Genomic DNA, 18,254 nt, shown 5'->3' on the forward strand with positions numbered 1-18,254 from the left:
ATGGAAACAATAGAAGAACGATGTAACCTTTTTGAGGCAATTAAAAGTTTAAATATAACAGATGCCATTTATATCGTTGCTGCAGCTTAGGATGAAATTAAACAAACCAACCTTTCAGAAGGCTTGGAAAAAAGATTTGGCGAACATTGAAACAAGATGAACCTGAGACTGATCATGAGCTAACTTCGATAGAAGCAGATGTTGTGACAGACAAAACAGATACATTACAAAATTTACAAGTGTTTCAGCATGATCTCCAGATGACAGATGTAGAAGAGTTACTTGTTGAGGGTGATGTTTCAGAAGTTACAGCCAATGAAGATCTCATTGATGACCTAATCTTTACTATTGTGCAGAACGAAACCGAGGATGAAGAAATTGACTTGGATGAAGAGGAAACCACAAGTGACATCGTAATGAGTCATTCTGCTGCTAAAGACCCCTATGACATTGCACTGAAATACATTGAGCTACATCCAAATGATGTATTGCGGGCAAAAAAATGGAGGGGTTACTTCCACAAGCTCAAGATCATGGTGGCCTCCCAACCGTGGAAACCGGAAATAAGCTGGGAATTTAACGGACTGGGAATAAGCCGGGAATTTTTCTGAGAACCGGGAAAATTAAAAAAACAAATTTTTCGTCTCCAAGAACTTATAAAATCAAGACATAATTAGATAGCTTCTTGAATCAAGAATTTATTAATCTCGAAACATTGTATTATATGCATCTTCTGAGAGTTGCCTACACTAGTGTAGTGGAGTTTATCTTGATTAGTTCTACTCCTGTGCCGCGGTAATCCTCTTCCCTCCCCCCCCCCCCAAAAAAAAACCATGTAACAATGCATTGGACAGTTTAAAATCGACCGACCGTTCCGAACTTTGCCACTAAACAGCTATACGCATTAAGCGGTAAAGCGCAGAGGTAGTGACCGTGATACGAAAGGGTTTTATGTATTTATGTATTATTCAGTCGTCGAAGTGGGACTATTAACAGGCATAATAGTTCAGTTTGTTGAATAATATATGTTTGACATACTCGGTGTTTTATACACCAGAATTTCAGTTGGATTTTTACCAGGCCTGGTAAGACACTTTTTGGAGAAGAAAATAATGGGTAAGCAATAACAAATAATGCCAAGAAAGGCACGTTTGTGTGCAGCATGTTGCACAGCAATGACAATGAGCTGAGGGCTGAGCGGCAGGAGAAACACTTATTGTCCAGAATCTGCAGATAAACGGCATCGTGTGGTACCGCCCTGACTCTTAACGTTTGTCATCAGTGTTCCCCATATGTACAATACAAACATTAAATTTTATAAGTTGCCGCTCGAACCAGGGCTCACTGCCCACCGCTTACAACTCGTATCGCGGCCGAGACCTCGGTTGGTTTATGAATGATTGCTCCTCGCACACGATCTGATTAGTCATCAGATTATATAGGTTAAAACAAAGAAAGTGGTGTTATGTTTTGATATCACGGTCACATCTAAAACTCGATTGAACTGTGTTTACACTGGCAAAAAAATTAAGTATTGTGTCCGACTGTAAAAATTGTGTCTCAACAAGTGCAAGAGCTGTTGCGAGCACTGCTGCAACAAGTGTCGGACAGTTGTTTGCAATTACTGGAGATCAGTCTCGACTATTAAAATTTCAATTATAAAATTACCGAGACATCACTGCCATATGTTAACAGACTTTATATTGACTCCCGAAACAACCAGCGATACAACTGTAACAGTGAGTAAGTGAGTAAAATTGATTATCTTGTTTACATTATGCAACAGTAGTTGTGCAAATTCCCTCGTAACTTTACTTACCAGTGTAAACGCGGTTATGTTATCACCAGTCTACTGACCGCAGACAACCAGCCGACCGAATCAAACACGCACGTCAGTGTCGTCGTCAGAGCGGGATTGGTTGGACGACGGCTGGAAATTCCGTAAGTTTTCCGATTAACGATTTACCTGAACAACTTCCACGCACATGTGACGATCGGTTGGACGATCCGAACTGTTCAAATCAATAGTCCAACATGTATAAAGAGCCTTGTCATGTTCTTTCGTAGTCTATTACTATAATCTAACGAACATGAGACAAACCACAGCCTTTTGTGCGTTTATTTACTTTGTAGTTGTGTTGTCGTGATGGGGTGATTCTATTTTGCATTATATTGCAGGCTAACACAAAATGTCTAGGAGCCAGTAATTGATAACATGAATTGTGCTTGTACTCTGGGTGCAACGGTACTGTTCTGTAATGGTGTATATGTACTCATTCTACTGATCGCGAACTAACCGCACTTCGGTAACTTCCGTAGCAGATAATGTAGCGGTCCCAGTTTGCTCAGTCTAGGGGGTGGGAAGGGTAGGTGTGGTTTTCACAAGTTAACGGCGTAGTAGAGTTAACTGTTAACGGTATTATCCGAGGGCGCCACCTTGTTTCCAGTAGTAGTGTGGTAGGAGAACGGAGTCAGAACAAGGAAAAGACCCGTTACTGAATGATGTTGTAAAATTAATGACCTTATATTATAACCAACCAAAGTAAGAGTGAGTTAAATACAAGGTAAATTTAAGAAAAGGAAATACATGTAAGAAAGCTAAACTCATTCAATGTAATCATTAAGTTTAGAAAAATTCTAAGAGCCTTTTTTTTGCACAAGAAACATTTATCAAATGAAATATTTATTAAAATTATGTAATTTTACATTTCATATCAAGGAAAAAGGTTTGATTACCATTTCTGTATTTGGATCTCAACAGTCTGAGGGTACAGGTAACCCTTAGATTTATCAATACAATATACCCTAAAACACCAGTAATTATACACTAAACAACATTACCTTGGCCGGCCACTAGTACTCTGGTATTTTACCCATAGGTATCAATCAAACAATACTTACATAAACTAGACACATATTTACACAAAGCACATTAAACATCAATATGTATCCAATAAAGAAAGATATTTATAAGTAATTATTCAACTACGTAGATCACAACCATACGCCTCCGTAAGGGCTCACGGTCAGGGAGGGAGGTACAGTAGCAGGTATGGCACGGGCACTGGGTAGGTAGTGGTACGCAGACCTATGTGGAGGCACACAAACCGCTCCCGAACAAATCCCTTGGCAACAATCCAGTAATGGGCCAGGAAGGGAGCAATGTAGGTAAAGACAATATAGATAACCTCGTGGAGACTCAATTTCCAACTGAACAATCTTCAAACTATCGCCATGAGAGAGAGAGGATAAGCCTCGTGAAGCCTGACAGTCAGTAACAAAGTCCAACAGGAAGTAGGAGTCAATTGTTGTTTGGCCAGCTGGAGCTGCAGCTGTTTAATAGCCAGCTGATATGGATTTTCCAGGTTGATCAGGCCTGTCTGCCAAAGTTAATAAAATCTAACTCTTACTCTCTGTTGTAAAATTTAAGGTTCACAAAAAAAAATGTTACAATAAATTTCTGATGCATTCTTCATGTATTGGTCAGTGGGATATATATTTAGAGCCATGATACTTTCGCAGGACTCTAACCAGGGCAAGTGACAACGATGAGAATCTGGAAAAGCGTGCATTACGTTTGAATTTTGGATTCCGGGAAACATTCGTGAATTTTTATAGTGTCCCTGGAATTTTTTGTAGGGATGGATCGTTTCCGATACTTGATATCGGGGCTCTTTCTACTCAATTCCGATACCAACAGAAGTGCTTAAATACGCTTGAAAAATCACGATTTCACAGTATACTAGTTATATGGGGAAGTTGAATCTTTAATCCAAGAATTTCTATTCCCGGATGATTACTGATCGGCAGTACACAAATGACTGATTCTTTCTAAGTTCTTCCATCGCAGATCTCTGTTTTGGTATTTGTAATCTTTGTTTATTCCGTATTGGATATATGTATTTTCCTAACATCAGAAAGGAAAGTTATTAGGTATATACGATGACTCGGCGACACAGCAAGAGACACAAAGATAAAAACTATGGAGCTTGAAATAGGTAATAGCGATAAATCGTCACAGAATTTCTCGCATATCGTTAGCGACAAAATGCTAGAGCACGCAGCTTTGTGGCATTTCTTGCAAATACAGCTGGTGATGATTTAACACCACCGTTGAACTCGGCGTAAGGGTTAAATACAGTGTTACAGTTGTTTATTTGGTTTTAAAATAGACTAGAGAATCGGAAATTTTCAACCGGAAAAAAAAACTGAGATTTTGAAAAGAGGTTTTGAGTGGCCACCCTGAAAATTTACAAAATTGAAACAAAAATACATTACTGAATCCTTTTAATAAGGTACTGTACATAAGCTTACATTTTATTTACGTTTTCATTTAATTTAAAAACATGTAAATGTTTGAAATGTATTCAGCAACAAACAAATGTTGGTATTTACAAATATAATACAGTTGTTCACTTATTGTAGTACACCGCATACATGTTATCTTTTTTACCTGGGAAAAGTGTGTTTTATTCCTTCCGATATCCGATCTTTTGGCCGTTCTGAACATGGCTCTGTCCCGTCATGGTCGGATATGCGAAGTTCTACGCAATTAATGTATTTCTTGTATTAACTATCACTGTGTAAACTTCACTTTTCTTCCAACCCTATGTGCAATACTCCAATGGAGTTCAGGAGACCTTGGCAGCTAGTTAATAACTCCTCCAGCACCAATCAGTTTGCCAGCAATGTGTTCATTTTAAAATTCTTTTACTCTATGAGCTGTATGCGGAGGAGCACAATTATGTTGAAATACATATTTATTTGTGTTAAAAGGGGTGTTTTTTCCAGAGAAGTGAACGATTCATTACGTAACAATTCCATGTATGTTTCTGTTACAAGTCGGTTCTCGGTTCTCTAATATGAAAGGGCCAATTAATTCATCATCTAAAATATTACACCATACATTGACTGAAAATCTGCACTAAAACTTGTCTATTTTAGCATGAGGATTCTCATCTGACCACTGATGGGATTACTTGGTATTGTTTACACCATCACGAGTAAATGTGGCTTCTTCAGTAATAAGTATCCTTGAAACAACACCTCAAACTAAAAAACAAGTTTTTTTACATTACATTTTTTAAGCAAGTTATGTTACAAACTAATGGATTTACAGTTCTGGTACCTAGTTCATTCAATTTTTAAGGTCAAAATTATATAAAATGATCATTTTTCATTATTGCTGCTCTAATGATTTCTCCGGTTTCATTGAATCCTTGGAGGGGAAATCTGGTTGAAATCTTTTGATAGCCTTATCTTGCTAACAAAGCATGTGTTGTGTATATATATATATATATATATATATATATATATATATATATATATATATCTTGCTTCTAGACATATATTTATATGAACTTTTTGTCTGGTTTTTAGGACTACAATAATCTGTTAAAATGTTTTCCTTTCCTCTCGGACCACCCTGTATTGATTATTCTGAGATCTGATATAATTTTCAGTTAAAATACCCACCATAGTTCAGTGAAACAATAAATCAGTAACACTATGTTTCGAGTAGTAGGTTGTTGGCACTACATCAGTCGTAGGTTGTTGGCAGACGAATGCAGACGTATTATGACCTGTATTCTGCAGTTCAGTTTTAATGATTAGTGTTGTGTATAGTTTTTTGTTTAGTGCATGTTTTTAGAGTTAATGAAGTTGACAAACAACATGGTAGTTGTGACTCCTGACTTAAGCGTGCCACAACGCTTTGGTATGATTTGTTTATTTTAACCTAGTTTGTAATTATTATGTATTAGGTTAGTTATTACCTGAAGAAGAGATCAGATTGCAGATCTCGAAACGTAGTGTTACTGATTTATTGTTTCACTGAACGATTGCAAATGTCCGGAAAAATCCTCTTCCTTCACAATCCCTCCATCGTCAAAAATAACCTTCAAACAAAGGATCTGCCATAGCCTATCAAATAATAGTAGTGCCGGATTTATAAGTAGTACTATTTGGGTATTAAACCAAATTATAGAGAAAAAAATATAAAACCTTTATGAATGTTTTAAAAAATATGCAACTTTTCTCAGTCAGAAATAAGTATACATTCTTGCCTGTTTTTCAAATATCAAGGTTGAAACAGCTTTTGCAAAGTGACGACTTCAAATAAAAAGAATAAATATTATTTTATTGGAATTCAGTGTGCAAAAAAAATAAGTAAGCAAGTAATCTGGTTGTATGTTATAGTACGTACTACAAGATCACAACTATGGAGCGCCACCACCCCCCACGCCTGCCTCCCCTCCTAAGCCTCTGGTTAATGGTGTCTCAACTGCAAACGGCCTTGCTCGTGGTCAATCACCTGCCTCACAGCCACCCAACTATGGCAATAACACATTCGGAGCTAACCGTGTTTCCAAGAGTGTTCAGCCTCCCACAACCCCCACAATATTTAATAGTAGTGAGTATTATATCATATAGTAAATCTTAACATCTGTTTATTATGACAAATTTTAATTCTTAAATCTTGAATTTTGAATTCAAATTTAGTATCAGTTTTAAATATGGGCATTTCCAGTGTAAATTTTTTTCGATGTATATTCTGCTGGGATTTATCTATCCAAAGTTCCATTTTCTTTTATTTAGTTCTTTACTCTTTTTAATTATTTTATTAGAGATTTTATTAATTTTTACTAAAAAGCGAATGAGTTTTGTCAAGTGAATTATTAGTATTGTGTTTAATACCTAATAAAACATTAGTCTAACTAATAAATACAAACATACTTATTTTCTTAGTATTAAATTTTTATGCTCATGTTCTTGGTGATTTTGTTAACTACTTTAATGTTTTATGACCGTTTTCAGACACAACACTAATAGTTCACATGAAAATAACAATATTTCCTTTCCTTTATTGTGAGCAAAGTCATTTTTAACTTGTTCTTAATTTTAAAAATGGTGGCAACATTTTGACATTCTGAATTTGTATTTTTAATACACATTAAAGAATAGGTGATGTCCCCCAATTAAAACTTTCCTGCAAATTTTGTGTGTGTCTAAGTTAAGATGGATACCCTTTATATAAATAAATAAATAAATATATATATATATATATATATATATATATATATATATACACACACAAACTGGTTACTATGTTATACTACATTCTGCAAGGACTATGGAATTAATAACCAACTAATGGGTACACCCTCTCTTCCGATTTAGCATTGAATGATTGGAAGGATATGGGGACTAATTGAAGGTAATTGAGTAGGAAAACATAGTTGCAAAAAAACATTAGTTTTATAATGTTGTGAAAAAAATTTATAAGGTCATTTTTGTTTGGTTCTAGTATATTACACACAATATTTGATTGAATGCACTAAAACTCTTGTTAGTTAGTTTCATACTGTTATGTCTGTGACTGTTCCAGCAACGATGTCGAATGTGTTTGGTATCGGGACACGATTACAGACTACGGTGGCTCCAGCTGAGGAGAGCGATGTGGAGAGTTCTGACAATGAGCGGGAGCCAGATCCCCAGGGCGAGGAGACTGAAACGGCTAATGAGGGTGAGGAGAATGAGGATGACAGTATCACCAGGTGTATTTGGTAAATGTTTTCTTTAATTACTGTAGTACAACACTTTTTAAATTTAATCCTTTTCAGTCCTTTTTTATGTTGATTCCTAGTGTGTGCTTTGTACAATGTTATTGCTTATACAATCTAGTGGTAACTTTATTAGATATGCTAATAACAGTATAAGTGATTTTTCATAAATCGTTTGAGAAAAATAATTGAAACCATCTAAGATCTATCAGTATTATTTTTTGTCATTGCATAATTGATCAATGAAAAAATGTTTTTTTAACCCATTTGGAAAGACATACGAGTTGGTTATGTGCTGAATGGTCAGGGATGAATGCTGAGCTACGAGTTGGTTAATTAGTCTATGTTGTTATTCCTTACTAGTATGGGCTGTTCTGGTTCTGAAAATATCTGCTAGTTATCGTTGTTATAGTCTTTACTGGTTATTTTACTAAGAGGAAAATGGATTTTATTTTGTTTTGTTACTGGCAGCACTGAATTGATGACCTGTTTGTTCAAGTGCTTTGTCATTGTATTTGATTGTTAGCTTGAAATGGAATGTAAAAACTTGTGATTCTAAAGTTGTTTTATTATTAGACAGTGATTACAAATACAATTCTAATGTCAGTAATTTCAGCTCTCTAGCAATTGTTGACTCGTCTGAAAAAAACAATTTGAGTGTGCCAATTAGGATCTAGCTCATGAAACTCAATGATACGAGAATGAAATTCCACTCTCCTGTCCGGATCATCTTCAAGAAGATTATGGACTAGGTGACTTTTGTAAAATTTAATTTTGTTTTTCTTAATTATTCTCTGTACTGAAGACTTGTACCATTTTAAATTTAGGCAAGATATTCATACCCTCAATACAAGGAATAACTACTTACTTAATCAAGTTTCAGAAAGGTTGGAAAAATCAAAAATTAGCCACATCTTCATGAAGATTAAATTATTTAATAAACTACATCAGAGAGCGTTTAGTGTAGAAATGAATAGATTTAAGTTAGTGTTAAGTAAATGGTTAAAAATTAATGCTTTCTACTCTGTTGACAAATATTTAACATGTGATATTAATACCCTGATTTTTAAATTTTTAAATTATTTTTATTTATAATTTTTATTTACTATTTATAATTAGTTTGTATGTGTCATGTTTATTTATTAAGTTTTAGTTACGAATTTTAATGAATTATTTATTTATGCTTTTAAATATACTATTGTTTTAGGGTAAATGGTTAAATATTGCTGCTATGACTTTGTCTATTGCATGTAAATTGCTTAATGACAATAAAATATCTTGAATCTTGATTTTGGAACACCAGTTTCAAGTTCAATCTTCCTTAGTGATTTGGTTTACCTGGAGAGCGGATCATTGATGCTGTTGTTTTACTGTTTTAAAAATGTAGTTTTTCCAAATGCCACCATTTTGTTTCAACAATGGCTTGAGAGCTGAAATTTTCACAGAATATTTTTAAAACCTACTTTATTAATTGTGAAGAGTTTGAAAATGTTCGGTGCATAAATGGACAAGTAATATAAAATCAAATGTTTAATCCTCTTTGTGGGGCATTCTGTATATTAGAAAATACTAATTAGATCAATTGTGTCAATTTTTTTTTATTTCCTGTGAAAACAAGAGGAGGAGAAACATTATTGGTATCTGTCAAGAGATATTATTATCTTGATCTTCTGCATGCACTTTATCGATGACTAAAAGGACGTTCGGGTCAGTAGCTAAAGCAATGTTCTCAGCATTTTCAACACAGTCTGCTAGATACCTTAATCGTTTCTATTATGACTATTGCTGTCATTAAAGTTATCAGAATTTGGTTGGTATTCACTGGCTCCATCTGATGAAAAAAATGAACTCAAAGACTGTACATCATCATTGCTAGACCTGTCCAAATCCCATTCTATTTCACTATTTGTAAACCACTAGTCCATTGTTTATATCATCACCCACTTTTCTTTTTTTATTATTGTCCATTTTCAACCACTCACAGTAACGTTCAGTGTAAAATCACCACTCAAAAACTCAAAAAAATAAAGTTTCACTATAAAAGAAAGCACAACTTAACCTTTCCAACAATCCTCTAGCTCTGCTCTTTGACTAATGATGTTGTTTTGCCGCACAGTGTTGCAGTTGATGCGATGCTAACTGGGTGAAAAGCAAAGCAGGTTAGCCAACTGCACTAGGGAAGAAATTGTGAACATAATGAGGAACCAAGCGGCACAAATATATGTGCCAGATATGCTTGTAGACTGATTGATAGAATAGACTGACCTTTACCACAGCCTTTTATTTAATAAGACTACACTAGCACAAATATGAGCCCTCGGTTTATGAGAATGAATTTGCCGGCCAGTCCATATAATGAACTATTTTTTACATTTCGGTAGCGAATATATTAAATAAAAAATAAATAAAATAGAGTAAAAATACAATTTTTTTCACTGCTAGTTTACTAATAAGAATAAGAATATAATTTCACTGCCAGAAACAAAATATTTCAGTTTTTTTTTTACTTTATTCTATATAAGAGTAGAAATTTTGGAAAATAAAGATAAAAAACACAATTTCAAAAAATACACAACACAACACTTGTATGACAATACAACTGGGGTGATGTGATACGGCAGCTGTTTCACCATGTAAAAAAATGTAGATGACATACTACACGACCTCATAAATATTTGTAGAAAAATCAAAGTTTTGTTGGTTATAAGTTCAACTATAAAATAATTTAAACATTTTGGTTCACAAAAAGCGGTATACCTGGTTTTATATCTTTACTAACAGTTGTTTAAACATAAGTGTGCACTAAAAATCCTCTTATTTATATTAATTTTAAATATTTAATTTCTGTTACAGCGATTTTCAACATGACGATGGTTACATGATTTGCTGTGACAAGTGCTCGTAAGTTTGAAATCGTATTTAATGTATAAGTGCCATTCCTTTCCAACCTGATCAGGTTTGCAGAACTAGTCATGCTTAACATGTTTGCATCGATTGTGAGTCCTTACATTAGGTGACCCAGTTGGTGTCGATCACGAAACTTCCAAAGTGCAATTGGTACTGAAAGTGTTGATTCAGGGTCCCCACCCGACCGTGAAAACCGTGAAACCGGGAATAAGCCGTGAATTTCGTTCACCGTGAAAAAACCTTAAATAAGCCGTGAATTTTGTTTACATACCGTGAAAATCTCTACAACTTTTGAATAAATAAAATCAACACGGGTCGTCGTCAGACGATCATATGGGAAAGTTGACCTTCGCTATTGCAAAGTAAAAAGTAGCACGCAATGTAGGGGATAGACCACGAAGTTTGACAGGTGCTGCTATCTGAGCGATTGTACTGATAATATGGTTTATAAACAAATGAGGAAAAGGAAGGGCCGGTGGGAGATGACGCTTCCGGCTCAAATCACGTGAGGCCTGTCTTTGTCTGTCGCCAGATTCCGGGCCTTGGCTACGCTACGCGGCTGTAAACAAGGCATTCTCTGATTGAACGCGAGATTAATAACACAATTTAATTACTTGATAGATTGTCGTTTAATGTAAACACTTTTCGTATTGGAGTTTTATTGTATCAGATATAGTCTATTATTGTTTTCATAAAATAAAAAAAGTATACAAATCCTTAATCTAATGTAAGGAATTTAAATTACATTTTAACTTAATTTCATTCTATTAAATCCCTTATTTTATTTAAATATTAATGAGAAAAATGCTATTCAGTACGATATCTATATCGTTGTGTGTAATGACTGTTAACACAATGTAATAATTATAAAAAATTTTAATTTATGGTGGACAATAAATTGAATTAATTTAGGGTCTTGCGTAAATAAATAGTATAATAATGTGACGGAGCAGAACCTACACGACACATATCAATTAACGCAGCGAGACCATAACTTTATAGGCCTATATAACTGTTTTAATTACCAGTAAGGTCGTTTGAGAAAACAATTTTATTTTTCATCTCTTTAGATATTAAACGGTAGTGATATGCGTTTTCCTTATCAATAATATTTTTTATGATTCTTAAGCTGCATGGATATTACGAGTGTACACGGTTTAAATCTTTTATGGTGAATGTGTGTTTAAATTGTATAATGTATTAGTAAAATATTACAAATGAAACGTCATGTTATAAAAACGTTAGAAAAAAACCATTGCATTTTTTCTAACCAGGAAACAACAAACGTCAAGTAACTTTGTAGTGTTAAGCTTTATTACTACAAAACTACAAATCGAGGAAGTCGTCCAAGTATAATTTTGTCGGGTTCCATACGACTACGTTAACGCTATTAATCATTTCATGCAGATGAAAAATATATCGTACAAGGTTCATTTATTGTAATGTGGTGCAGCGATGTTATGGTAAAAATAACCTTTGTTGTCTACTGTCAATGAGAGTGGAAGGGGAGGGGTATATCGTGTACTCCACTCCCCCATCCTCGGACAACAGCTGTTTTCATGTCTCAACATGAAAGATTTGTTTCCCCAGCTCGACACTCCAATCTTATTCTTATTGTGAGAATTGATATAAAGATTTAAAGCTTTTCATTCAACTCATTCTGACACTTTCTTACGGAAATTCTTCTGTTGAAAGAGGCTTCTCTGTCAACAAACAGTGTATAGTTGAAAACTTGAAGGAGGAGAGTTTAGTCGCGTTGAGAAAAGTTTGTGACGGCGTATCAGCAGCAGGAGGATTGGAGGCAATGGAAATCACTAATGAATTAGTTCATGCTGCCAAAAATTCCCACGCCCACTACTCGGAGCACTTGGCAAAACAACGAGAAGAAATGAAAGACAAAATTAATTCTGAGAAAGAGAGGAAGCAAGCTGCAATAGAAAAAAAAGAATTGGAAGCACAAAAATTCCAGGTTTTGTCCGACGCCAGGAAAAGGGCAGCTGAGTTAGACGATAAGATACAGGAACTTAGCAAAAAGTGCAAATCGTAATTCACTTTTATTCTAGACATTTTTATCAATTTCTTTATTTATGTGTACAAATATAATTTTTTTTGTATAAACTGGTACCAAATAACTTTTCTTATAACAAGTTGTATATAATTTTTATACATTTAACGTTTATATGTTATTTTAATTTCAATAAAATTGCCTTTTCATATGTACTAATTAAAATGTGAACCTGTGATTATGTGAAAATTTTCCTGTGGAAGAAATTGATCGAAATAATAATAATAATGTGTTAAACAAGAAAATAATTTAATAATCACGCAAGTGTACTTCATGGACTCAAACGAGTTAGCCTTAGCCAACGTACGAATCCTGTCACCCTGCATCTTGTCTAACCTGTGTCAACAAAGTTCTCTTCAGATTTCAACAAACTTGTAAGTTAAAGAAAATTATGAGCTATGTGCATGCTAATTATATTGAAATTTGTCTTTGTCATTGCTTTGATGACTGTTATGATGATGTTTTGTAAAAATAATATGCCTTGTTATATTCATTATGTAGCAAATCGCACATAAAATCGGGCGCTCGCCGCTCATTGCTTGCGTCGTAACCGAAGCCTATTGTTATTTCGTTCTTTTAGACGTTTCCGTCAATTCCTGCACGACCAATGACATCGTTAGTCAAATGGGAAGAAGTTTTATATTGTATTTTACCGCTCTGCCGCGTCTGTAGTGTTTACGTCTCAACTTCACCCCTCTCCAACACGATTTTGTTTGTACCGGTAACGTTGTTTATGAAAACTTTCCGACCTTGAATTTTAATTTTTTTAACCGTGAAAACCGTGAATTAGCCGTGAATTTGAGTATTTAGATTGAGTGGGAACCCTGTGATTCCTATTTTTAGGTAAAAGCATTATTACCGGTCAAAGACCTCAAAATTATACATCAATCGAAAGCCCATGTGTTTTTTAATGTTTAGTGGCCTTTGATTGTATTTTATCCTGTTTCTAGCTAACAATCTTTGGGGTTTTCCCAGATGTGATTTTGTTGTTAATATCTGTGCAGTGGAGATTGTTGTTTGTAAACAAATAATGTTGCTCTTTGTTAGGAAGTTTTTATATTTGGGAGATATAAGAGAAATTTCCAATAAAAGCTTTAAAATGCTCTAAGTTCAAATTTTAAATTGTTCTCTTACGGCTAAAATCAAAATGGCCACCAATACAGCCAGCTCTTAACAATAAATGAATGAATTATTCCAGCAAAACAATACTTACTTTAAGCTGAGAACTGTTAGAACTGAGATGTTTTATTGCCTAAGTGTATGTGAAACCACCTACTCTGGAACTGAAAAAATTTCCTGTTGTCTCTCCACATAATATCTTGAGTACAAATTGAAATATGGATTTGAAATTTTGCATGAAGCTCATTTTATATTTGTATGATAGCATAAAGTTTTATGATTGTGCATATCCCTCAGTGAAATTGGGATAAGCGCTAGTGAAACTTAACTGCCACAGGATATTTTGAGAATAAATTGCTGTAAATTAAAAGCTTTGCATAGTTTAGACTCGGTAGACTGGCAAAATACTTCTGCCTGCCCGTCTTCTGCAGTGCATCTCGAGATAATTTTAGACCTTAGACTTTTTTGCATAGACTAGTTTTTCATGGAAATTAATTTCTAATTAGACAATATAGAGTTTAATAATTTTTCATGCACCTCCATGGGATAGGAGCCTTTTGTATGATATGTGGTTTGAGTATTCTTACTTTGAATAAAGATGTTATAAATAGAGAGAATGGAAATGTGTGGACATTAGTAATAGTCTGATCAGGTTGGCAGCTTTGTTAGTTAGTACATCTATAAGTCTTTAATACTGTTATTATTGTACTTTAACTTTAGTAATTGAATGATAAGTTAAGTAAGTAATGTAATTTTCTCAAGTTCCTGTTCCTCTCTGGTGAAATCCAAAAGCATTTTGTGGAATACATCAGTCTTTGTTAACCCTTTGATAAAAGATATAAAATCTTGATTGATCAGTCTTAAGTATGTCATTATTTGTGTGTCATGTAAAAATACTATAGTTAAATTTAAAAAAGAAATTCTTGTTTTAAGTTAAAACTCAATCAACACATTACTGTTATTGTATATAAATTATAATTATTATTTTGTTTTTCTGAATTATCACTACAATATGTTTATAGAGTTGAAAGGAATAGATAGCAAAAAAAAACAACTACCAACTTTAGACTCTGTGATGCTTTTGATGCAAATTGTATTGGGAAGAAGATTGACAGTTTAAAAGAAAAGGGTTAACCAGAAATGTAATAAATAATTAATCAAATTTATTTTGCTTCAATCAATTTGGCTTACTGGTACTTGTAATTTGCAATGTATTATCTGAAATTTGCTTCTTAACTGTAAAATATTTTCAAACCGTTTCAACTATTAAAAACATAACCTCTTTTAAAATTGCTTTTTATTGTTTTCTATGTGGTGAGATTGAAATGATTGGTCTGTATCTGTAGAGTATGGCAACATGTGGACTGTATGGGCATTGACCGTACTAACATCCCTGATGAGTATCAGTGTGAAAAGTGTCAGCCACGGCGCATCGACAAACAGAAGGCTATTGCACTGCAGATGCGCAAGAAGAAAGAGTTGTTGGACACCTCTGACTCTTCTAGCGACACTTCATCCAGCTCTGATACCAGTGAGTATTCTTCACTGAGAAATAAGGGATTATAGTTAACTTACCAAAATTAAAACAATTTTATTTTTGAAATTTGTCTAAAGTAAGCTTAAACAATATGAGAGCTTGAATTTAGAAGCTATTAAATCCCAATACTTACCTCTCCAAATCCTAATATGAAAGTTTTTCTAAATTGCCAAAAAGAAAGATGTTTCAGAAAATAAATGACAGACTGTTGTTTTTTTTAAACCTTTATAAATACAGTATATTACAAAGATCTTCAGAACTCTAATGAGCATGCATGCTTTATGATGTTTTGTCTATGAACTATATGAATATACTGAGCTATTCTCGGATCAGAAACAATAAATACACCCACAAACTAACCAGTAGAGCAACAAATAACGGAAATTATGTTAATATTTAGCTTGTTTCTTTCTGGTTTGGACACATAAAGAAATTAATTTACAAACAACAACTTCCAGTTGTCAATAACAATGAAAAAGGTGAAAAAGAGTACCAGTTTCAAACAAATGGCAAGTTTGAAAATTCATAACTCATAAACTTGTGATCTGATTAACGTGACCAATACCTTAGTAAAGTACATAAGTTAAGATAGTCATTTAGTAAAATATTTATTTAATATAATTCTAAAATTGTATACTGACACACTGTACATTTGTACCTATCTTATATAAATAGCTAGTCTTAATTGGATAACAAGTTTCCGAGTTATTTAATTTCCAATTTGAAATTTTATGGAAACATGCAAAACCATACAAATTATGTTTTGTATGTCTACATGCAGAAATAAACGAGTAAACTTTTAATTTAACTTATGTGTGGTAGTTCTGCTGGGATGGACTATGATTAACTTTCAAAATTGGGTCACATCTAAAATTTGTTATCTGAGAGTAGGTGCTTAGAGAAATTTACAATTATATAATACTAGCTGTTTCCCGCGGCTTCGCACGCGTCTCTTAAGCTTTGCCCGTATATTTCTTTGCCTTCAAATAGTGTGTGGCTATTTAATATACGTAACTGTGTCGTAATTGCAGTTTATAATGTGCAGGCGCTTTGATAACTTTTATATATTGCAGTACAGCCTGGTGGTGAGTTACATCAATGGGCATTGCATATAAACCTTCTACATAGAAAAATACAAATAAATACAAATTTTCATAGTGATCGGTCCAATAGTTTCTGAGTCTATAAGGACAAACACACAAACATTCATTTTTATATATACCCGCGGCTTCGCACGCAATCTTTAGAACCGAAGTCCTTATATTACTTAGTAAAAGCAATTGTGATGTAATATGATGGGAGTCCTATAACGATTTTAAAACGTACGTAGGCATACATCAGGTAGATATTAATTAAGTTCATAGTAAATAGTATCAGAGTTTAACTTAATTATTATATCATGTTTGGCACGTGTAGGAGCATTTCTGGTTCTAATTAATTATATACATAAAGTCACAGCTGAATCTTCCTTGTCATCCCGGCCTTTCAGGACCGAGATGCCTATGCCTACTTCGGTTAAAAAGTGCCTAGTTAAGACCGTTTCAAATTCACTTACCTACTATATCACAGTTTAGCTTGCCATATCGCCTCGATCAAAATACTATATACGTTCGATTATCTAGTTCTCGGAAGTCTATTTTGGTCAAAATCGTGTTGAAATAGTTGAGTTTGCCTTGTCCTGATGAAGAAAATTTACACACATAAGTAGGACCAAGAAGCCTATTACGGCATAGGGGGAAGTCCTTCCTACTTCCTATGTACTTTCGGTAAGAGGAAAATCCGCATTAAGGTTGTGCAACGTTCCAAAATAATCATTATTAAAGTTTTGTGTCACATAAGTCTTGTTTTTTTGACTGAGTTAGGAAAGAATGAATTATTGAGGCATGTTATTATTCATTTATCTATTTTTTCATAAGCCACTTTTAACCCTTTTAGGACGACAAAAATTTTGGTTATTTTTTAGGTACGCATTTTTTGACGTGACCATATTTCATAGCGAACATACCAAAGAAGACGACGGTGAAATTGGGCAAAATGTAGTAGTTTGATAAATATATTATAAGTCCATTATTTTAAATTGTCCTTACACCATTTTTTATCCACATGTACATAATTAAATTGTCTACAATATGGTAGCATTTATTACTATTTACAATAACCAGAAAAATTAAAAATTAAATAAAATTTTAGAATTTTTATTTTATTTTTTTATTTTATTAGTTTGGCTTCAGTTTACTATGATAAAAAAAAAATTTTTTTACTGTGGGAACTAATATTACTATGTTTCTTACATAGTTTTCAGTTTAAATACAAAATTTTATTAACATTGGTTGAGAAATAATTGTTTTACAACAAAAAAACTTACATTACTACAAAGTACCAAATTATATAAAACGGACTAAAATAAAAGTCAAACAATTAAAGTGGTTTTACTTACCATATAATGTGGTTAACAGGTCAAATTTATCCACAGGTATTGAAATATGTAGTATTGCTAAGAAACACTATAAAACACTCACAAAAATATATACACTATATACAACAATGGTCTAATTAGTTAGCACATGTATGTTTTGGAAAGCAAATCGGGTGACACCCTTCCTTGCAAATTGAACAAATATAGGAGGCTCGTTTCAATGTCAAAACACATTTCACTATAAATCTATAAACACTAAGTTTATAACTGATCTGAAACAATCAACTATAGTCAACGCGACCGCACTGTGACTGACTGAATGTAAACAAACTAGACGGAATTGGCGCGCTCCGCCGACTGGCACTACAATAGGCGCTCACGTGCAGCTGTTCTAAAAATAGACATATGTTGTATTGTTTGGCCAAGATAAGTTCCGAAATACTCCATTTCCTGTCTCAGGATGTGCCTCTACAAGGAAAACTAATTTTGTTCATCGTATTTTCGATATTACGTGAGTATTATGCAAACGTAAACCGGCGGGCACATAAAAGTCCGCTCGTCTTCTTCGGTAAAACTAGTGCGGACTATTGAAAGCCCGCATCGTCTTCTTCGGCAAAACTAGTGCGGACTATTAATAGTCCGCTCGTC

The 18,254-nt window shown here is 33.8% G+C and overlaps 1 protein-coding gene across 6 annotated transcripts in view; it reads left to right on the forward strand.

The window, feature by feature from the left end:
- Positions 1–18,254, forward strand: part of LOC124368006 (inactive histone-lysine N-methyltransferase 2E-like) — a 141,096-nt gene that overhangs the window by 37,232 nt on the left and 85,610 nt on the right. For all 6 annotated transcript variants that reach the window (XM_046825277.1, XM_046825285.1, XM_046825290.1 and 3 more), the window contains 4 exons: positions 6,199–6,412; positions 7,388–7,565; positions 10,416–10,463; positions 15,000–15,184. In XM_046825277.1, the coding sequence (XP_046681233.1) occupies positions 6,199–6,412; positions 7,388–7,565; positions 10,416–10,463; positions 15,000–15,184 (625 nt within the window). The remainder of the gene's footprint in view (positions 1–6,198; positions 6,413–7,387; positions 7,566–10,415; positions 10,464–14,999; positions 15,185–18,254) is intronic.

Source organism: Homalodisca vitripennis, chromosome 1 (genome assembly GCF_021130785.1).
Source record: "Homalodisca vitripennis isolate AUS2020 chromosome 1, UT_GWSS_2.1, whole genome shotgun sequence".
Taxonomy (NCBI): Eukaryota; Metazoa; Arthropoda; class Insecta; order Hemiptera; family Cicadellidae; genus Homalodisca; species Homalodisca vitripennis.